Raw genomic sequence first — 23,950 nt, forward strand, 5'->3', positions numbered from 1 at the left:
CCTTTGGGAGCAGTGATTTCAAAAATGTTCACGATATCACATTTGATACATGCGTGTAGGTCTGTTGTATCACAAAATATCCTACCATATAGAGATGTTCGCAATAAAGCCTATTAATAAGTAGGAGATATCAGTGTTTTTCTCAATAAAATGTAACTGTAGACAGTTAAGTCTGGAAACATTTTTATTACAACTATTGTTCACATTTTTTGTATTTAACAACTTGACATCAATTATATGGATTCAAATATTTACAGTGGTTGTTTCTATCGCTAACTCACGTTTTAGAACTATTTTAAAGCACTAATGCTGGGTTTTTGTTTTATCTGCAAATGGTAAAGTACACTGTATGCCTTTAATGAAACCAGGTGGCGTGAACAGCATAGCGAGAGCTTTAGAGAGAGACGCAGAGATAGAGATAATACGCAAAGAAAAAAGAAACATCTAAGACAAGATAGTTAACCCACTGAGGACGGGCTGATTTTGCTACAACACACATCTCCCATAGACACTGGCCCAAGTATTCTCAGGACTCGTCTTCAACGGGTTAAAGAGCATGCCGAAGATGGTCAACCCCCCCCCCCCAAAAAAAAAGAAAACAAAAAGAAAAAGGAGAAATACAAAAAATATATGAGAGAACTATGTTTCACCTTTAAGGGTTTGTCAAAATTGTCTAGGGAACTGGTTACTGTAGCATCATCAGATACATTCATGTGTGTTAACAGTTTGCGATTATGGAGTATCACACCCAGGACTGCTATTCATTTATGATTGTAACACCATACAATGTGATACACAACAGACCAGGAATAAACATGCATGGAACCCATATCCAAATGGTCTCCATCATACATTATCAATAATCTAAAAAAAACATTACAGTTTCATGCATTCTTGGCAAACTTACCATTGTGGTTGTTCTCTGCATGTCCAGCAGGCAGCAGGAAGCGAATGGACGAATCCATGCCATAGTAGAGAATGGTTTCTGGATCCGACTGGTTGAGACTGTATCTGATCTCGTACAGCAGCGGCAAGTCCTATTCCAACACATTCACATACCAATATGGAGTAAGATATTGCTAGACCACAAATATCTCTCTTTCCTAAGAAATAGGCTACACAAAATTGGTTCTTGAAAAGAAAAAAAAAACTTTTTGCAAACATGGTTTTATACCTCAGAATGCAATGAAAATGAAACAGAAAGCTTTTCTTATTAATGATACATGTTTTATGTTAAAAGAACTTATTTTTGCACCTGAACTGAAGATCTTTACTATTTAGCAAATACATGAGTATAGCACATAACATCTTTCATAGTTCAGTGGGAAAAATAACCTAATAATCACCTGGAACGTACAATGTTTGACAGTTTACTAAGCGATTGCATTCATTCACTCAGAACATGCTGTTTGAGATTATGTTTGTGACACTATTCCCTTTGCTGCCCCCTCCCTCTGCCCCCTCCCCCATTCCCCCTCTGCCCCCTTTGAGAAAATAAGGATGTAGAACTCACGTCATCTTGCCAAGAGTGGCAGTCGACGGAGAAGGTGGTTTCCAGCTCCGTGCCCTGGTCCGGGAGCCTGGTGCACGCCCCCCACTTGGGGGCCTCGTTCACTGTCACGTACTGGAAGGCTTCGCCGATCTGTCCTGCACCACCATCTGTGACCACAGAGAGCGAAACAGATGTGAATATTGAAGCAGATGCAGCGCGTCAGTGGTGCCACAAGGCGAACGGCAGATATTTTCAATATAATGTTGGCAATGTTCAAGTATGTGTGTGCATAAATAATGCACACTTTCAGTATATGTACATTTCTATGTATGTTTCTGTGTGTTTGTATATATGTTTATAATACTCTTCAATGACAGATAAAACACACACGCACACTGTGGGTAAAACTCTGCATGCCTATTGTAGATGAATTACACCACATGAAAACAAAACCTCCCGTTAAAAAAATGAAAATAAACAAGATTGGCAGCAGTTTCGCTCTTGACAAAAGGCGATTAGTACCAAAAACAAACGACAATTCAAATATGGGTCTGGGTGTGACAGTTAATGTACAATTGTACATTGTAGCACCTACTGATCATAGAATGATGTGTATACTTGAAACCACATTAGACCTGATGCCTGAATTTAGGCGAAGGGATGACAGCCAGCAATCCCGTACCTTCTTCATATATCTTGACGGCCACGGCATAGGTGCGGCCCTCTTCCAAGAGTCCGTCCCTGAGGGTGAGTTGGCCACCCTTGAGCCCCGTGGTGGTGGAGTCCTCGCTGATGACTACCGGCTGCCGTCGCTTGGCGACAATGTGCTCCTCGTACGTGTCTTCCAGATTTGCGACGGGATCCCCGTTGTCGTCGCTGTTCTGGTTGTTGTTGTTGTCGCTGTCTCCTGTACCTGAGTGGACACAATTCGCAGACAAAGACTTCACTATGACACACCCAAGATTCTTTTGAAACTTTTTTTGAAGGAGATCCTCCTTCTTTTCTCTTTTCAGAGATTTTTTCTGTTTTTTTAATTTTTAAATTAGAAATTTTTTAGAATTATTTTTTTGCTTTTGTTGTTTGGTCATATGAAAGACGAATACAATACCCATCAACGGATATGTACCAGTAAGAAAAAGTGGTAGCAGTATTGATTGTAATGGCAGATTAGTATGAAAGTTAGTTGTCATATACAATTACGAATGGAAATTGGCATGGGTGTGCTGTTGATCTGCGATTCCAATTTTTTAATGGAATAACCATCTATACATGGTACTGTAAAACAAGATATTTTTGAGGCATGAAATTTTTGCAAATTGGAGCTGACAGCCTTTTTCGCAGCATGAAATTTTCACAAGTTACCTCTAACACTCAATGCATATAGTGTAGACAAGAACTTTCGCATGCATTATAATTTCGCAAATCATGGCTCTCACAAAATTAAAATGCACGAGAACATTCCTCGTTTTACAGTACATGTATTAAAGTAGCACTGAGACAGTTTTTCAAAGACATCAAACAGTTCCATGGCTTTGGCATGAGGCAAGAAAAGTGTTTTTGCTTTAACTTCAGCCATTTTTCTTGAAAGTCACAGTGTCTACATTCATGTAGTCGAATAATAGTGCGCTTACAAACACCAGTATAAAGCGCCATAAAAATTCAATTATTATCTTTATTATTATTATCATTATTATCATTATCATTATTATTATTATCATCATCATTATCATAGATCACAATAATTGTTTTACACACATTAAAAATTACACTGAAATCTCTCAGTGCTTATAAGAGATAAACATGATGGGATAAAGTGCATAAACAGAAGAGTCTATATTCAACCATGTACAGCAATAAGAGAGAGAATAAAATAAGAGAATGAATTTTGGATTTTATGCAACTGATTGACAATTCACGAAATGAATTTCATGAATTTTAATAATAATCAAATCTTGGATTTGTTTTGATGTTTCCATTGTGCAGTTTATTTGGCAAATTGTAGTAAAATGAAATTGACCATTTGGTCTGTGAAAAACTGTTTATGAATGATTTATTATTACTACTTTTCTTTTTTTCTGTCCCTTATTCTGATTTTAAGAACATGTTTTAGGTACATGCTGTAGTTTGAATTTATCATATCATTGAATCATCTTACGTAAAGTATCTTATCATTACATTTTTGGACCATGAAATGCTCCCATTTGATGCTGATCTCTACACTTGAGTTGTATGTACCCTTGGTATTATTGTGGAAGTTATGTTTTAAAAATACAAAAATACACTGGCTTTACGGGATGTGTTCATTTGCAAGTCAACACTTTATGGTTAAAAAAGGTCTTCCTAACTTATAAAGTACTTCCACCCCCTCAGATTAAAAATCACACTGTAAATAGAAACCTGATACAAATAAGTACCACTCCAATTATCAAATTAAAAGAACAAAACAGATGTAACTTGGTATATGTTAACTGAAAAACTATAGTATAGATGTAGGCTAAAATGTAGCATGTGTATGAACATAAATCCAAAGTGATGAAAAGAATAGATTTTTGCAGAGATATTGTTGAAAGTTTTCCTCTCATAAAGTTTTTAGGTACATGACCACTTGCAGTTAGGATCTGAAAGATCAGAAGTCTGGACAGGAAAATGAAAAAAAGTAAACATATATATATATATATATATATATATATATATATATATATATGCTTATGCAACCTTATGCTTTTATTTATATATATATATATATATATATATATATATATATATATATATATATATATATATATATATATATATATATATATAAAAATAAAAGCATAAGGTTGCACTTTATTCCAGAAGAGCATACCCTCATACTCATGTTACATTTTTAATGGAAAGTTAGTTTAGGTCAGTTCTCCAGATAATGTCGCCATGTTATCATCCATAACACATTCATACTCACTCTCTGAGGAACTGGATACTGTGTTAAAAACAAATAATGGTCAATTATTTCTTTAATAGGCAATACTAGTAGGATAGCTGGATAATGTTCAACAGATGCAAACAGTATGCCCATTTCCAAACAGCTATAAAAAGCATAGGTTGTAACAAAATCATTGCACGTTCTACAATCAAATATTGATGGCATTGTCTATTCAAGTGCATTCAACACATATTAAAGATTTGTTTATTCCGTACACAAACAATATCTCTTTGAAAGATCTCAGACTTGATAAACGTTCTGCAAGCCGTAATGCAGAATTTCCGTAAATTGTCTTTGTTATCATGTTATCAATTTGATCAATAAAGGAATAGCTATATGTGAAATAAGATGTTTGTGCAAACATTCATTCCTAAAATCTTTATTTCAAAATGTACTTCATTTGAATGCAATGGGTGTTGATTTTTTTTTCCAGCTTTTTCCATGGGAACATGATAGGTCAAGTGTACAGTCAAGATTGAAATAATTTCATTTGTTTGTTTGGCTTTTTTTTTTTGGGGGGGGGGGGGAGGAGTCGGAGCAGATTAACATGAGGTTCCACCAATAGTTTGCATACAACAGCAGACTAGCAGTCACCTCCTCTGAGAAAACAGTGCAATACATATGCATCTTAATAGAGAATATCACAAAAACAAGGTATACCTTTGAAGAGTTTGATTTCAAAACAAGTTATCTCCATTCTTGCTAAGTTGAGATATTTGCGATAAAAGCTGCTACAAAAACATAAGAAAATAGTCCAAAAGTACAGGATATTTTTAATCATAACTTAAAAGCTGGTTTTAATCATAACTTCAAGAATATATTCCTTGTCATGTTGCAAGCGTGGTATCACTGGAATGGTTTTATTTTGCTCTTTTTGATGATAAACTTACTTTAAAGGACAAGTTCACCATCATAGACATGTGGGTTGAGTGAATGCAGCAATATTAGTAGAACACATCAGTGAGAGTTTGAGCAAAATCGGACAATCCGTTAAAAAGTTATGAATTTTTGAAATTTCTGCTCAGTCACGGCTGGATGAAAAGACTACTATGTGTATAGCTTGTGATGTCACATGAGTACAACGACATAAAGAAAGAATAAAGAAAATTCAACATATTTCGATTTTTCTCGCATAACAAAAGAACACGCGACTTCTCTCTTTCAGAAGGCAGGGGGAATAACATTACCCTTAACATACGTCAGTAGCAAGTCGAAGAAATGTGCACTTTATTCAAAAAGTAAAGTTTTGTGAAATTCTCTTTTTATTTTCCTTATATACAGTGTAGTTGTACGCATGTGACATCATACACTGTAGTAGTCTTCTCTTCCAGCAGTGACTGCGCAGATACTTAAAATATTCGTAACTTTTGAACGGATTGTCCAATTTTCCTCAAACTTTCACTGATATGTTCTACTAATATTGCTGCATTCTCTCAATCCTTGTGTATATGAAGGTGGACTTGTCCTTTAAAATGTTTAAAAATGGCACTCAGCCCTTTTTGCAATGAAACTCTTTATTGTGAGATACCCCTGACGTAAACACTTGCTCTAGACAGATGACTGCTGACTTACCTCCACTTTCAAGAGGATTTTCTTCTTGGAAAGAATCTTCATTAATAGACTCCTCCAGGAGAGAGCTGTAGTCCTCCACCACTTGTTGCGGTGTTGTGGTGGACCTTGGTGTGGTGGTGCCACTGGTGGTGCCACTGGTGGTATGCCTGGCGGTTCCTGTGGTGGAGAGGTGAATGGTGGACAGCTGGGCAGTGGTAAGGGAAGTGCGCGTGGTGGAGGCCGTAGAGGGGTTGATGGGGACGGACGAGTAGTCTTCGTAGAGGTCTTCCGAGAAGTCTTCGCCGTAGTCCTCGGAATAATCTTCGACTACGCTGCTGCTCAGGGAATCAACATTCGTTGCTGGCGTTGTGGAGCTAGACTCAACTCCTCTGGCGGTGGAAGAAGGTGGCGGGGTTGAACCTTCGGATGTTGCTTGTGTGGTGGCCAGCGGTGCTGGTGGTGTGGTGGTTCCAGCAGCACTCGTTGACGCCTGCTGACGAGAAGATGTTGGAAATACCTCTGCCACCGATGACGACCCCTGCTGGAAAAGGTCCTGCTCAGCGAACGATGACACTGCCTCAGCAAAGGAATCTTCCTCGACCGGTGAGGAGCCTGCGGCAGACGTGCTGGTACCGGCAGACGGGGCATTAAATGCAGCTGACGAGGAAAACAATTCCGCTACCGAAGAACTGAATCCTGCATCTGCAAAACTCTTGGAAGTGCTCACATTCCGCTGCGTCCGACTTCCGCTCGAGAACTCTGATGCGCTGCCACTCTTGCCGTCTCCATCAGAAGTATCGGCAGTCGAGAAAGGTTTCTCCTTTGTACCGTTATTCGTTTCAGCAGACCTGCCCTGACCACCGCCAATGGAACTGAAGAAACTCTCGGCGAAGGAGCTCGACTCCGAAGAAAAAAAGGTCTCGCTGAAGCTCTGTCCCGGAGGGAAACCTCCCTGGCTGGTATGTGTCGTCGAAGCAGCTGTTGCCGTAGTGATATTTGCTGATGATCCTGTAGAGGTAGCTGTGGGTAACATGTACAAAACGGCTCCATCATGACACTCTAATTGAGATTGCTGCAAGGGAAAATTACCATGGTTGCACTGCATTAAGGTAAAAGGAACAGAGAGAATTGTCTTCTCCATTTTTGAGGAGGCTAGGATACAGGGAAGACTGTGATGCATAAATAAAGGTGAAGTACCCCATTTGCCTACAGATGCCTGATGAATCCTGAACAAAGTTTATCGGAGATGTCAGACCCTTGAAGGGAATGATTTAAAACAGTGATTTATGTCTTTGCACACTTTAACTCAGAGCCAAAAAATGGTTCTCTGAAGGGCTCAAAATTCATCTTCCACCATTTGGATTTGTTTGCAATATATCTAGATGGTCTGCCAAGAAACCTGTCTGGCTGATGCAATTTGCCAGGACATTGGGTTGAGTATTTCAAGATCATAAGTATGAAATGATTTTGACTGTAGTACATGACTTTTATTCCTAAAGCAACCTCCCCATTCAGTAGTAGGTAAGTAGAACATTACATGACCGACTGCACCCTAGCAATTGTATTTTCTCACAAGCTGCATACGATTCACTCTAGTTCGGAAGATCTGTGGATACTACAGTGGTCCAACTTGTTAATTATCAATAATCGATAATACAAATTTACGTAGCGACCACAATCAGGAAGGCTCTAAAATTGTAATACTTGCTGTGAACTGTTACATCACACATTTCTCATGCATACAAGGTACATGTATGTGTACATTTTAGAGCTAAAATTGACAGTTCTGCAGGTATACAAGAACTAAGTTTGCATTTTAACAACTAAATCCTGACTGAAACCATCCCACCACTTTCACTGCATGATTTGTTGCAAAAAGTTCACATCTAACTCTGACAAACATTCTTTCATGCCAAAACTGTTTTTTTAACCTCATCTTGAGAAAAAGCACACATGTACATGGGCAATACACCTCCTCATTCCAAAGGTTACAGTAACCTTCAAACAATAAAGGCACTTATTCTTCATACAGACAAAAAAAGCAAACAAAGTCAAAGCTGTTCATTTTAATCAAATGTTTCAAATATATATTTCATTGAAGGAGCAAGGTATATGCCGATTTCCTTACTTGATCCTTTAGTAGACACTGTCTGTGTAGATGAAGGCGAGCTGCTGGGCTGGTCAGTAGAAGGCTCAGGTGTTGGAGTATTGCTTGCTTCTGTAGACACTGTTCCACTTGATGGTGGGGTGGAAGTGGACGCTAGTGGCGTAGTAGAAGGCCCTGCTTCACTCGCATCTGTGGAACCTGTTCCATCGGCTGCAGTGCTGAAGATGGTGCTGGACAAGTGCGTAGAGGTAGGTGCTCTCGAAGTCTGTGGTGCGTTTGTTGGTGCCTGGCTGGTGGTGGAACCGGGGTCAGAGGGTGGAGTTGAAGGACTTGATTGGCCGCTGGTGATGGTGTATGCACTGTGGGAGGTGGGTGGGGCCACTGCGGTTGTCGTGGAGACGACACCACTGCTTACAGGCCCGGACCCGTCAGCACGCCAACATCTGGAGGCTGATGAAGACAGGTTGGGGAAGAAAAGAGTAAAGACTTTCCTACATGTATTTCTGGGTAGATCATACAGGTACAATTTGTATTACAAGTATCTTCACTATTCACTCTCTAACACTTAGTGTGCCCAGATACTTAGCTTTTAAAAGTTGCTAAACTTTTTCATCATCACTCAATAATTAATCCAAACTTGACTTTATAGTTAAGTTTGCAAGCCCATTCAAGTGTAGCAATGTGCCACAGTTCAGTGGGAAGGCCATAATGACACACAAGAGATTAGGTGGATTAGGAAATCTCGCATGGACAATTAGTTTTTATGGCAACTTATTGACAAATTGCCCTACATCGATATTTACATTGATGTAGGTCAATTTGTCAATCAGTTGCAATAAAAACACCTCGACAAAAGAATTTCATGAATTTGGACAATTAGTTTCCAGACATCTGTGCCAATCAGCATAGAAAGCACTCCTCTCTCTCCGTATGTACCAATCTATCTGTCTATATATCTATCTATCTGTCTATCTATCTATCTATCTATCAATCTAGTATCAATCTAGTATCTATCTGTCCATCCATCCATCCATCCATCCATCCATCCATCCATCTATCTTTCTACCTGCTGTAAAACCAAAAATTTTCATGCGCATGTAACTTTTCCAAATTTTGCAAGAAGCCAAGATTCAGGAAAGTAAAATGCATGTGACAGCCTTTTTGTTTACCCAATGAAATACATTGACGCGAGTGGCATTCGCGAAAATTTCACGCAGTGAAAAAGGACGTCATGCTGTGAATGTTTCTGGTTTTAGAGTATATCCATCTGTGCGAGTGTGTCTCACCTGTGTTGGTATCAACGGTGGTGCCGTCAAAGACGACAAACAGCTCCCACACCATGGTCACGTTGTCCCCACACGTCGGGCACAGCGCCTCAAGAGTCAGCTCCGTGTTGGAATTCACGAAACCCTCGTCGCACGACGGGCAGTCAACGAGAACCCTGCAAAATGAACGGGTGAGAGAGGTACATGCATTCCCCAGTCTCACATTAAAACATTTACTTTCTTTTGTAATATTTGCAATAAATGGAAGACAGTGGAGGCAAGACCCACAACTGGCATACCCTTTTCTTTTGTTGAATTTCAAGTAAAGTTTGGTTTGTTTGACATGAAAAAACAAAAATCAAAGAGACAAGATGAAATAAAAGTGCACAGGACAATGCTGCTTCAAAATGCTACAACTGGAGTCACTTTTTTGACTAAACAATATCTAAACCCACTTGCAGACAAGTAAATCAGCCAAGGAATACTTGCCACAAAAGGAACTATTATGCTCGCATATACTGTGCAAGCTGAAATTTTCACATAAAGCAAATTGCTACTTGTACATTTTCTTCCATTATTAATTTTGCAGTTGACAGGGAACTTGTAATCAGTACTTCACCTTCCATGATATATAAGAATGAGTAACAAGCGACAATACTGTAGTAGTGGATGTTTTTACTATGTGATTCCATATACATAAACAAGAAGTGTGTGTGCATTCAAAGTACACTGTGCTACTACAATGTACTTCCATGCCGTTATGCCTCAGATAATGCTAAGCCATGGCCCACACAGTATGCTCAACGTACAGTAGTAACTATATGTAGTAGAGGATGATCCGGCACTCACATGGCTTGCTTTTTTTTAAATTTGTTCGTTAGAAATGATATTTTTGTACATTGTTATTTTTGTGCGTTTGCATAGTCACGTGTTGTTCTTTTTGCACTTCAAAGGTGATTTATGAAATTTGCTTAAAGGGGGTGGGGGTGGAGAGATAATGATATCAACAGTGTCCAACTTACTCATACATATTCTCCATGGTGCTGACCACTTTGATAACCTGGGACACTGTGACAGGCGCTCGGTCCCCCTTGCTGACCGTCAGGTAGAAGACAAACCAGTACGTGAGGTCGATCCGCAGCAGCGAGGAGGGAAAGACCACCGACTCGTTAGCGGCCGGGAGAGGGGCGGAGTGGTTGCCAAGGGAGGCGGAGTCAAAGCAGAGCTCAGCAGGGTTGTCCATGAGACGACACGTCCAGTTGTACCTATCGTAAGGAAGAAATGACCATTGTCATATTCAATTCAATGCGTTTCATAGATACTTGCAGTTGACCTGGACTTCCATCTCTACACCTAAGTTTAAATAGTGTGAGGAAAGTCTGTCTATCTCACAAACAGATTCACAAGTCAGGGAGTATAGACCTTCACCAAACAAAGCAAAAAATTCCAGAACTGAAAGCTCCTACATTGTATTTGCTCTGGAACAGTGTGATCCATCACAGGACTAATAAAATCTTTTAACCAATGAGAGAGAGGACAAAAAAACTTGAGCTTGCAACAAGAACAAGGCAAGTGCCAAATTGTGTCTCGTCCATTCGCATACAAGAAATTAATATTTTTCTAACTCCCAGAAGTTCATTGACCTGCCTATGACCTTTGACCTTGTGGTGACCTTCAACTCCCCAAGGGACATTCACCACCCAAGTTTGGTCACAAACAGACAAAGGGATCAAAAGTTATGAGCCATAATCGAAACGCGCCAGAAAAACTTAACAATGGGCCCTAAAAATTTGTTGACCCCTTTCTGTGACCGTTGACCTTGTGATGACCTTTAATTCCCCAAGGGACATCTACCGTCCAAGTTTGGTCACAAATGGTCATAGGGAGCAAAAGTTCTGAACCACAATCGAAACGTGCCCTTAAAAACTTAACATTGGGCCCTAAAAATTTGTTGACCCGTCTGTGACCTTTGACCTTGTGATGACCTTCACCTCCCCAAGGGACATCTACCATCCAAGTTTGGTCACAAAGGAACAAAGGGATCAAAAGTTATGAGCCATAATCAAAACGCGCCATAAAAACTTAACATTGGGCCCTAAAAATTCGTTGACCCCTGTATGTGACCTTTGACCTTGTGATGACCTTCACCTCCCCAAGGGACATCTACCATCCAAGTTTGGTCAGAAACACACAAAGGGATCACCATAACATAACATGAAGGTACCCCCAGTGCATCCATCACCCAAGTTTGATTGCCATTGTAGCAACATGTGTCGAGTTATGTGTGATAAGAGTCTTGCAAGTAAACTTCAACGTATGACCTCAAATGACCTTTGACCTTATCATGTGACCTCTTACGGCACCATAACATGAAGGTACCCCCAGTGCATCTATGACCCAAGTTAGGTTGTAATCCAAGCAACTTATGTGAAGTTATTTGTCAAAAGAGAGTCTTGCAGGTAAACTTTAACATAGAAAAGAGAGTCTTGCACATAACTCTTTAATATATGACCTCAAATGACCTGTGACATCATCACATGACCTCCGACAACACCATAACATGAAGATACCCCTAGTGTTTCTATCACCCAAGTGTGGCTGCCATTGCTGTAACAGTTGCCAAGTTATGCATCATAAGAGAGTCTTGCAGGTAAACTTAACATTTGTGACGGACGACGGACGGACGGACGACGGACGGACGGACGACGGGCGGACGCCATTTGGATCCCTTAGTCTCGCCTTCACCTCCGGTGGGCGAGACAAAAATGGCTGATCAGTTTGATTTCTATGGGAGTTGACAAGATAAACTACATGTATGTAGACTATATGAACCCATCCCAAGGTGTAATGAGTGTTCATTGGAATAGTTCATTAAGCACAATTTCAGTCTGGAAACAAAGACTAGCAATGACATTGAGATGACCTTGAATGCATACAAAGGTAATGATGAGCTGCACTTTGTAATATGTGTGTATAAAATTTGTGTATACATATGCTGCACATTAATGTTACACATTGTCTTGGACACACACAAGGACAGACACAAAGGGCCAGATGAGGATGATGGCTGCTGTGTCTTCACACCTAAGTTAGTTTGTGGAAGAAAACTTCGTCAGTTTCTTGCATTTTTAATGCCTTTGAGTTGAAGAACCTGCGAAGGAGGCAAAGAGGTTTGTTACTAAGAGTTTACTGTGTTGTTTTATGATGTACTACATGTATGCAGAAAATGAGATCAGTATTGTTGAACTTGAATCGTGCAACTTTCACAGACAGTAAAAATGTAGTGACTTTCTGGAGAAATGTGTGTACCACACATTGCATGCTCTCTGAATAGGGTCAAATGACAGTTGCTCAGTAACTATTGTGTATATGTAGCATACAGATGCATTGCTAGAACTGAGTACCGAAGTTGTTTTACAGTGCATAAGGCTGCCTGGTTGATTGTAACTGATTGCATACTGTGATTAGTGATATGTTGTTTGGAGACTTTTGTGTGAGATCTTCAGAATACTTTACTTACAATAGTTACATGCAAAGAGTAATTGTATTGATGGATCGAAGTATTTGTACTGTAGCATTAGGCCTAGGGCTACACAAAGGGGTAAAGTAGCTAGTAGAATTTCTACTAGGTTCTGTGTATGATGTGTTATACCTGTATGAATATGAAGAGGCATTCTTAATGATCAATAGCACGGAGAATCTAATTGTTGCTTGCATGAATAGCTCCTGCCAAGGCTTCTGCTTCTGAAGGTTAAGAGAATGATTAGTTACACAGAAGTGTATGTTTAAGTACTGGCTAATCAAAGGAATATCACATTGCATCAGTATTGCACACAGTGAGAAAGTTATAGGCATAAGTCTACACATACCAGTATCTCAGTATCTGTAAAGAAAGCAGTGTTGAAGGCATTATAGTGTTTCAGTTATGTGTTAATGTTTGCATGGCATAATTCATATGAAATAATTGCAGTTGTTGTGTTTGCCTTTGAAATTCCAGTTTTCACGGAATGTAACACCGAATGAGTACCAAGGTAACAGAGTGTACGAGGAGTACAAACAACAGAAAGAGTGACAGAATAGAAGGAATTACATACATGCATTGTTACCAGATGGAACGAAGGATAGGGAAAGAAACAGAGAGAGAGAGAGGAAGGTGTTTCTGATTGCGATCCCTAATAAAGTACATTGCGACATTCCCGTAAAAACATTTGTCTGCTTGGAATTCTTGCGATCGACCACAACTACACTTACAGTGAAAACTCTTATCTCAGTGAAAACTGAATAGTGAATACTCTCCCTGCGTCAATTGATATTACGGAGACATGGCTGCGACCGAGAGAGATACAGCAGTACCAGTTGATGAGACTCTTGAGAGAATGGCAGAAGTGCAAGAAGAACGTAACAGACAGCCTACAGAAAGGGGAATACAGTGGAATTTGGATGTGAGAAGGAGAGGCTTTAGGAGTTCTCTAACCAAGTGGAGACGTTCCTGCAGTAAATTGAGAACGCTGTTGCTGGAAGATGACTATGACGAAATCAAACAACATCGTAACACACTGCAGGATTGTATGGATAAATTGATCGATGCACAGGAACAGTATTCAGCCATCTGCACAGAAGACAATGACATACTGGCTCAATTCGATGAGGTCGAGGCAGATCATGCATCTGTTATGAAAGAAACCTTCAACATCCTCAAGAATCTGCGATGTGATACTTCAAGTATGCATTCGGATGCACCTCACGAGAGATCTAGATATGAAACCGTCCAAGATGCTCAGATGAAAACTTCAGCGCAAGTTGTGCGTGATGATGTGACTCCTCTTACCCCAGAGACCAAGGAGACTCCCTTGTTAGAAATGGAATTGACCAGGAATCTACAGGATACTCTCCATCTTCATCGGCTTCCATTGCCGGAGCCCCCTGTCTTCAATGGAAAGCCGCTAAATTACCCAGCCTGGAAGATGAGCTATAACCTTCTCATCGAACATAGCAAGGTTCCACCCCATGAGAGGTTCTTCTACCTACTTAAATATCTGCGAGATGAACCAAGGGAAATGGTAGAAGGTTATGCCTTAGCAGGAGATGACATGGCCTACAGAGATGCGATAAAATCCCTGGATGAAAGATATGGCAACACATTTGTGATTTCAAATGCCTTCAGGGATCGATTGGACAGTTGGCCCAAGATAGCGCCAAAGGATTCTGCAGGACTGCGAAGGCTCTCTGACTTTCTGCGCCAATGCCACACAGCATCCAAGACGGTACATCATCTGAATCATCTCGACGACGAGAGGGAAAACAGGAAGATCACTTCAAAGCTCCCGGACTGGTTGATAACTCGATGGGGGCGAACTGTAGTCCAATGGAGAAAGGAAACTGGTGCATTCCCTCCATTTGCAGTCTTTGTCAAGTTTGTTGAGGATGAAGCTGCTATTGCTTGCGACCCAGTAGTTTCATTTGGGAGCTTGAGGGACGACAAACTGAGCCATGGAAAGCAGTCCAAAGCAAGATCGATGAACACGATGACTCAAGCTCAATCTGCAAACACGGAAGGTCGTAAATCACCCACCTGTTCATTCTGCGGGGCTGCTCATCACACAGACAAGTGTCAGTCCTTTGCGAAGTTAGATCTTCAGGCAAGGAAGGAATTCATCCTAAAGAATGGACTCTGCTACGGCTGTTTGCAGAGAGGACACATGAGCAGGAGTTGTCGACGCAGGCTGAGATGTGCGAATTGCAAAGGGCAACATCCTACGCTGCTTCACGGTGACACCAGACAAACGTTGAGCACTGAGAGCACAAAGACAGAAACACGGGTAGGACCTGACAAAACAACGAGCAACCGGACGGAGCACAGGTCCACAAGCTCCTGTTCAAGAAGTGATCACAGCCACATTTCCAGCTCAATGATTGTTCCTGTCTGGCTGTCCCACAGGAATGATGCAGGAGAGAGATTGACATACGCCTTGCTGGACACACAGTCAGACACGACCTTTCTACTGAAATCCATCAAAGATGAGATGGGGATACATGGTACTGAGGTCAACTTACAGCTATCCACACTGTCAATGAAAAACCAAAGGATAACCAGTGAACGTGTAGAAGGATTGTGTGTACGAGCTCACGATGGCAAGAACAAGATAGCTCTACCACCAACATACACACGTGACATCATGCCTGCAGACCGTTCTCATGTGCCGACTCCCAAGACTGCGAAGTCCATACCCCACCTGTGCAACCTTAGCAGCAAGCTTATGCCTCTCCAAGATTGCGACATAGGCCTCTTGATCGGCTATGATTGCGCAAGAGCGTTGATGCCCAGAGACGTGATTCCTGCACCATGTAACAATGGACCATATGGAATTCGCACGGATCTCGGATGGAGCATCGTGGGAACGATGCGTCCTAACTACATTTGTAAAGATGATGATCACATCGGTACCAGTCACAGATTGATGGCCAGGGAAATCCCAGATAACTTGGTCATAGACAGAAAGGAAGTTTTCCTTTCTGAGAAGACAACAACTAGGGAACAAATCACACCCCATCAAGTAAGGAGCCTTATGGAAGCCGACTTTTCTGATGTGAATGACGAAGGAACAGTGCTCTCACAGAATGACTACAAATTCCTTGATATCTTGGAAAAGGGAATCCACAAGAGTAGCGATGGTCACTATGAGATGCCACTTCCTTTCAAGGACGAGAGGCCTCAGCTTCCAAACAACAAAGCCCAAGCAAGGTCCCGGCTTATTCAACTGGAGAGGAGGTTCAGACACAACATGGAGTATCACAAGAAGTACACTGAAGTTATGGAAACACTCATCAGCAAAGGGTACGCTGAGAGTGTTCCAGTAGGCAATGATGAGAGTACTACGTGGTACATTCCACATCATGGAGTAATACAACCCAACAAGTTGCGGGTTGTATTTGACTGCAGCGCCCAGTACAGGGGACATTCTCTGAACAGTCACCTCCTAACGGGCCCAGATCTCACGAACAAGCTGACGGGAGTTCTTTGTCGCTTTCGACGTGAGAATGTTGCATTCATATGCGACATCAAGGAGATGTTCCACCAATTCAAGGTCAATGAAGAAGACCGAGACTATCTCAGGTTCCTTTGGTGGAAAGGTGGAAACCTTGACGAGGATCCCAGCACATACCGTATGAAGGTACATCTCTTCGGGGCTGGGTCATCACCTGGTTGCGCAAATTTCGGTTTACGAAGATTGGCAACAGATCTTACTCAAGAGTTTGAAGATGTCAAGAATTTCATTCATCATGACTTCTACGTTGATGATGGACTCCAGTCGATGCCCACAGCACAAGAAGTGATTCAGTTGATCACCAAAACCAAGCTGTTGTGCGAGAAGGGAGGTCTGCACTTGCACAAGTTCGTATCCAACAACAGAGAAGTGCTCAATGCTGTGCCTGAGGAGGACAGGGCCAAGAATGTGAGAGAGATCAACCTCCAACATGACGACCTGCCTATTGAGAGAGCCCTTGGCGTACAGTGGTGTGTCGAATCGGACACATTCAACTTCAGAATGACGCTGCAAGACAAGCCTCTCACCCGAAGAGGCGTATTGTCCACGGTCATGTCCATATATGACCCATTGGGACTGATAGCTCCACTCATTTTGCCGGGCAAACGAATTCTACAAGAGCTATGTAGCCTATCAGTCGACTGGGATGACCCCCTTTCTGAGGAACTGAGGACACGATGGGAGAGGTGGAGAAGTGACCTCCTCACACTTCCCACCGTATCGATCAACAGATGCTACAAGCCAGCTGACCTTGGAGAGGTGAAGTTCTCAGAGTATCATCACTTCGCTGACGCCAGCACCAGTGGGTACGGCCAGTGTACGTACTTGAGAGTCGCCAACCCTGAAGGACAAGTGCACTGTTCTCTTGTGATCGGAAAGGCCAGAGTGGCACCATTGAAAATGGTGACTATTCCTCGCTTGGAATTAACAGCTGCCGTTGTTGCGGTCAAGGTCAAGGCCTTCCTGGATACAGAATTGCAACTTGAAGGCGCTACTCACACCTTCTGGACTGACAGCAAGGTGGTTCTCGGCTACATTAACAATGATGAGAAGCGGTTTCATGTCTTCGTAGCAAACAGGGTTCATCAGATTCGAAGACATTCATCCACGTCACAGTGGAGACACATCGAATCGAGGGAAAACCCGGCTGATGATGCCTCAAGGGGTTTGACGGTAGCCCAGCTGAAGGATTCTAAGTGGCTACGTGGACCTGACTTCCTGTGGAAGAGTACACTCCCCGCTCAATCTACAGGAGAGAAATTCATGGTACACACTGATGACCCGGAACTGAAGAAGTCACACGTCCATACTTCTCATGTAAGCCCAAGTTTCCTACACTCAAGTAGACTGGACCGATTTTCGACTTGGCACAAGGCCAAAAGAGCAGTTGCCAACTGTATGCTGTTTATCGCTCGACTGAGGCAGCGGTGTGAGGAGAAACGCAACAAGAACCACAACAAACGTTCAGAGGACGAGGCCATCAATGTAGAACGCCTAAAGATCGCCGAGATAGAGATTGTGAGACTGGTACAGAGGGAAACCTTTCCAGAAGAGATCCAGGCCTTGTCAGTGATAAGCAGAGGAGATGACCTGACTATGAGGCAGAAGACGCGTCAAATGAAAATGACCAGTCGTCTTCGCCAGCTCGACCCCTTCTTAGACGACAGAGGAATCTTGCGCGTTGGAGGACGCATTCGCAAATGCGACGAGCCATACGAGAAGAAACACCCGGTCATTCTTCCTCGTCAACACCACGTGACCGAACTTGTCATTCGTCATTGCCATGAGCAGACTGCACATCAAGGAAGGGGTACAACACTTAATCAGGTCAGGCAAAGCGGGTACTGGATCCTTGGAGGCAGTGGCAGAGTGTCCAAGTACATCCGGTCATGCGTCACCTGTAAAAGACTCCGTGGTCCTGCCTTGACCCAGAAGATGTCTGATCTGCCTCCCGATCGAATTACTCCAGCACCTCCATTCACTTATTGTGGAATGGATTGTTTCGGACCTTGGATGATCAAGGAAGGCAGGAAGGAGCTCAAACGATACGGACTCTTGTTTACGTGCATGGCATCTAGAGCCGTGCATATCGAGACACTCAACGACATGAGCACAGATGCTTTCATCCAGGCGTATCGCCGTTTTGTGTCAATCAGAGGTCCAGTGCGTCAGCTCAGATGTGACAGAGGCACAAATTTCGTTGGGGCTGCGTCTGAATTCCAGAGAGCTGGCAGTGAGATGGACCGGACCAAGGTGAAAGACGTCCTACTGAGAGATGGATGTGACTTTGTTGAGTTCAAATTCAATGTTCCCTCTGCCAGTCACATGGGGGGAGCGTGGGAGAGGTTGATCAGATCTGTCCGCACCGTGCTGGATGGGTTGCTGAACCATGCTGGGTCACAGCTTGACGACGAATCCCTACGCACCTTGATGCACGAAGCCGCTGCAATCGTCAACAGCAGGCCGCTGACAATAGATGATCTAAGTGACCCCGCACATCCCGCACCGCTGACCCCGAACCAGCTCATCACGATGAAGACCAGCGTCATCCTTCCACCACCAGGGTGCTTCCAGCGGGCCGACGTATATTCAAGGAAGCGTTGGAGGAGGGTGCAGCACCTGCTGAATGAGTTTTGGAGCCGGTGGAGGAAGGAGTTCCTGCACAACCTGCAGACTAGGCAGAAATGGACCGTTCCGCAGCGAGACCTAGGAGTCGGAGACGTGGTGGTGGTGAAGGATGACAACGCTCCTCGCAATGCCTGGCCCATGGGTAGAATAGCCGAAACTTATCCTTCAGGCGACAACCATGTTCGAAAGGTAAAGGTCGCGATGGGTGAGCAGAACTTGAATGGACTTGGTAGGCGAACCACTCCATGTTCATATCTTGACCGTCCAGTTCATAAACTAGTCTTGCTCGTCCCCCAGGAAGACCAGGAGTGATTCCCGGACAAGGAGCCAGTGCATAGTTATGCTCTAGATTGTTTCCTGTCAAAGAACCTTAGATAGTTTGAGAACTGTGACATCTAGTCAAGTTGTTTCATGCATGAATGAAAGCGTTTGTTTTGGACTTGTTTATACATTCAAGCACATATAAGTTGAATTCTTGCTAATGAACAATTCAAAGGCTAAGGAGTGAAGAACACTGTTTTATGACGCATTTGAACATTGTCAACTTCAATTCCCAGAAATTGTGTTTGAAACCATACAAACACATTGGAAGTGTTGCGGTAGTCCCAACTAAATGCAAAGTGAACAGGAATCTCACTGTTATTGTTAATTGAAGTGTATGAACAATTTGAAGAGATTGCAAATGTTGCCTTTGTCATATAAAACATGTACGACATGTTCCAGATAACGAAAGTTATTGACTCTTCGAGCATAAAACTCAAAGCATTGCTTGATGTGTTATCTTTACAAGACTTGAGAAATGCACACGAGATATATAAATTGAATAATTCTGTTACTGGAGAGACCGATTGCAAATAGCAATTTGTGTCGAAATTGTGGACATTTGGTCCAATTTGTGCCAAGGGTTCTAAAATTGTGTTAATAAGTGCAGATGTCTCTAAATTGTGTCAGTTCATTGTTTAGAGATTCCAATTCACATACTTATTGAGTAAATTGGTGTCCAATTTAAAGGAGCCATGTAATGAGTGTTCATTGGAATAGTTCATTAAGCACAATTTCAGTCTGGAAACAAAGACTAGCAATGACATTGAGATGACCTTGAATGCATACAAAGGTAATGATGAGCTGCACTTTGTAATATGTGTGTATAAAATTTGTGTATACATATGCTGCACATTAATGTTACACATTGTCTTGGACACACACAAGGACAGACACAAAGGGCCAGATGAGGATGATGGCTGCTGTGTCTTCACACCTAAGTTAGTTTGTGGAAGAAAACTTCGTCAGTTTCTTGCATTTTTAATGCCTTTGAGTTGAAGAACCTGCGAAGGAGGCAAAGAGGTTTGTTACTAAGAGTTTACTGTGTTGTTTTATGATGTACTACATGTATGCAGAAAATGAGATCAGTATTGTTGAACTTGAATCGTGCAACTTTCACAGACAGTAAAAATGTAGTGACTTTCTGGAGAAATGTGTGTACCACACATTGCATGCTCTCTGAATAGGGTCAAATGACAGTTGCTCAGTAACTATTGTGTATATGTAGCATACAGATGCATTGCTAGAACTGAGTACCGAAGTTGTTTTACAGTGCATAAGGCTGCCTGGTTGATTGTAACTGATTGCATACTGTGATTAGTGATATGTTGTTTGGAGACTTTTGTGTGAGATCTTCAGAATACTTTACTTACAATAGTTACATGCAAAGAGTAATTGTATTGATGGATCGAAGTATTTGTACTGTAGCGTTAGGCCTAGGGCTACACAAAGGGGTAAAGTAGCTAGTAGAATTTCTACTAGGTTCTGTGTATGATGTGTTATACCTGTATGAATATGAAGAGGCATTCTTAATGATCAATAGCACGGAGAATCTAATTGTTGCTTGCATGAATAGCTCCTGCCAAGGCTTCTGCTTCTGAAGGTTAAGAGAATGATTAGTTACACAGAAGTGTATGTTTAAGTACTGGCTAATCAAAGGAATATCACATTGCATCAGTATTGCACACAGTGAGAAAGTTATAGGCATAAGTCTACACATACCAGTATCTCAGTATCTGTAAAGAAAGCAGTGTTGAAGGCATTATAGTGTTTCAGTTATGTGTTAATGTTTGCATGGCATAATTCATATGAAATAATTGCAGTTGTTGTGTTTGCCTTTGAAATTCCAGTTTTCACGGAATGTAACACCGAATGAGTACCAAGGTAACAGAGTGTACGAGGAGTACAAACAACAGAAAGAGTGACAGAATAGAAGGAATTACATACATGCATTGTTACCAGATGGAACGAAGGATAGGGAAAGAAACAGAGAGAGAGAGAGGAAGGTGTTTCTGATTGCGATCCCTAATAAAGTACATTGCGACATTCCCGTAAAAACATTTGTCTGCTTGGAATTCTTGCGATCGACCACAACTACACTTACACAAGGCATGATTCCTTTCGGTGCAAGGCACAGACACTTACCGCAGGTCAGCATCGTTTGGATGATCTGGATCAAACGAGAAACCGCCATTGAGGTAGACCGGCATCTTGCTGTCTATCGTCCTGGTTGTGCCGCCCTCTACAACGGCGACCAATGGGCTCTCCACGATGGTGAGTGTGAGGGAGACCTGAGCATAGACTATGGTGTTGTTCATTCGAACCTGAGACGGTGAGAAAAGCGGAAGTAGCTCAATTACCAGTACTTCCCAGTAGCTCGTTACAGACAGCGTTATCACAGATTATACAACACCTACAACAAAGATTCTTACTATCTGACTGGTCGACTGCTAATCATGTTACATGCAGTAAAAGATACCGTTGCACTCTGTCATTGCTGGACTTCATATTGACTTTACACCATTTCATCACAGAGAAAAACTGTCATGAATGAGGCTTACTAATACAGAGTAACACAAAAGAAATTAACAAACAAAATCTGTCAAAATATGCACTGGTTTGGAATTTCAGCTCAAACAGACCTCTGAATATGGTACAATTTTTCAGTATCTATAGTATCTTCTCACTCACTGGTTTACTACAAACATAGAAAACAGAGGAAAGGAGAGGAGGAGTTAAACATTAACGTGGTATGTTTGCATCTTCTTGTCGGTTAAAAAAGCACAAATCAAAACAACAACAAAATCCAAAGGACAGTAACATTCAAAAGAATAAAATGCAACTCTCAAAATACTTGAAGATTGCATTATTGTGAAAAATAACAGGAGAAAGAAAGGAACAAGGAGAGATGTAGGAGAGAGAGATAGACAGATAGAGAGACAGATAGATGATAGATAGATGATAGATAGACAGATAGATAGATAGACAGATATGTAGAAACAGAGATAGATAGATAGGTAGATACAGAGATAGATATTAGATAGATAGATAGACGATAGAAAGATATACAAACAGAGAGAGGTGGGGTGGAAGGAGGACAGAAAAGTAGCTAAAGGCACCTTGCTCTGTACTTACATCTTGAGGTGCTCTTCAAAACCAGCTCTCTACAATCGAGTCTTACCTCTAGCGTGACCTGATACTGCCCAAGAGGCACCACGTGACTCGCTATGTAGAGGGTGCGCTTCCGGAGGGAGGCATGGTGTGGATCCAGCATCAGGCGGCTGCCATTGTCGGCGTGGAAGAGCATCCATCGGTAGACGGTCTCATCAGTGATGTCGCAGTCGATGGAGATCTCAATCTCCACTCGCACTGGCTCCGAGAACTTGACCTACCACAAGAGGTGGACATCGAAAATACATGTTCACATTCGGTGTGCATTAAAGCATCTAGCCTCTAGACAGTTTGGTTATAGCACCATGTGGAAAGGGCTTTACCTAATTATCATTCAGGTAAACAGCACACAATTTACATAATGTACTTGTTTCTGTATTTAGAATACCTGTTAGAAGGCAAACACGTCTCACATTCAAATGAAGCAGAGTTTCAGAATTTATAGTGATTGGAATGAGGAATAAGAATGTTTTCAAAATTTACATCAAATTGCAATGAACAAGGATGATGACATAGCAGCCTCACCATAAGAATGCATGAGTTGGGGCTCAAGGAAGCAGAACAAAAGAAGAAGGCATGCATAGATTCTACACAGGTAAACTAATAAGCATGTGGTTTTGTAATGGAAATACACTGCTACATTTCTGAAATATGCAAGCCTTCTATGTCATCAGCATTGTTCAGTGTAATTTAGGGTTTTTCAGAGTATTGGTTTCTCTGCTCAACGACCACAGTAAATTCCACAAAAATAATCTACACATGGAACAGTCGATTTATGTACTACATGATGTGAAATTATGAAAATCATCTGGAATGCCCCTTTAATCGTAAGTGTTGGACGATTGCCCGATAGGCAGAGATTTAAACAAATATATATATCATTGGCAATATTAGATATCACAAACCTAATAGATGAGGGCAGACAGTACAGACATGTGAAAGGGGAAATGTAACCCATCACTCCATTACCCTCTGATAAAGTCACAGCACTCTATTTTCGTGGTACATTTCTGGAAACATGTGAGACAAGTTGTATAACCCTTGAAAGCTAGAGAGTCTGGATAATGTGCAAATACCAAATTACAAGTAATCTATGTTTGGGTAAATTTGCTGATAGCAACAGGTCACAACAGCAAAGGAAACAAAAGAATAAAGAAGAAAAAAAAAATGCACTTACAGTTCTACTAGAACCCCCAACAAGACCCAAGCTTGGTGCGCTGCATGGCTCGCTCAAAACAAAGATGTTTCTGGTTGTGGTGGCATTACTGATGCCGTTTGAAGCTGTCAGAGTTACGAAGTATTCCGCAGTCCTGAATATGAGACAAAAAAAAAAAAAAAAAATTCATCACAACACATGCCAATCAATTCAGGAACATTTTGTACATTGTTGTAAATCATGAAGTG

At 41.7% G+C, this 23,950-nt stretch overlaps 1 protein-coding gene across 1 annotated transcript in view; it reads right to left on the reverse strand.

Annotated features, from left to right (window-relative positions):
- Positions 1-23,950, reverse strand: part of LOC139720827 (polycystin-1-like protein 1) — a 101,413-nt gene that overhangs the window by 40,964 nt on the left and 36,499 nt on the right. The window contains exons 15-24 of the mRNA XM_071632164.1: positions 23,724-23,856; positions 22,557-22,763; positions 21,521-21,699; positions 10,403-10,645; positions 9,402-9,556; positions 8,137-8,565; positions 6,030-7,028; positions 2,175-2,405; positions 1,514-1,659; positions 908-1,037 (exon numbers count right to left, since the gene is read on the reverse strand). Coding sequence (XP_071488265.1) covers positions 908-1,037; positions 1,514-1,659; positions 2,175-2,405; positions 6,030-7,028; positions 8,137-8,565; positions 9,402-9,556; positions 10,403-10,645; positions 21,521-21,699; positions 22,557-22,763; positions 23,724-23,856 — 2,852 coding nt within the window. The remainder of the gene's footprint in view (positions 1-907; positions 1,038-1,513; positions 1,660-2,174; positions 2,406-6,029; positions 7,029-8,136; positions 8,566-9,401; positions 9,557-10,402; positions 10,646-21,520; positions 21,700-22,556; positions 22,764-23,723; positions 23,857-23,950) is intronic.

This window comes from Diadema antillarum, unplaced genomic scaffold (assembly GCF_040938485.1).
Source record: "Diadema antillarum isolate AM-2024a unplaced genomic scaffold, OU_Dant_1.0 scf00000134, whole genome shotgun sequence".
Taxonomy (NCBI): domain Eukaryota; kingdom Metazoa; phylum Echinodermata; class Echinoidea; order Diadematoida; family Diadematidae; genus Diadema; species Diadema antillarum.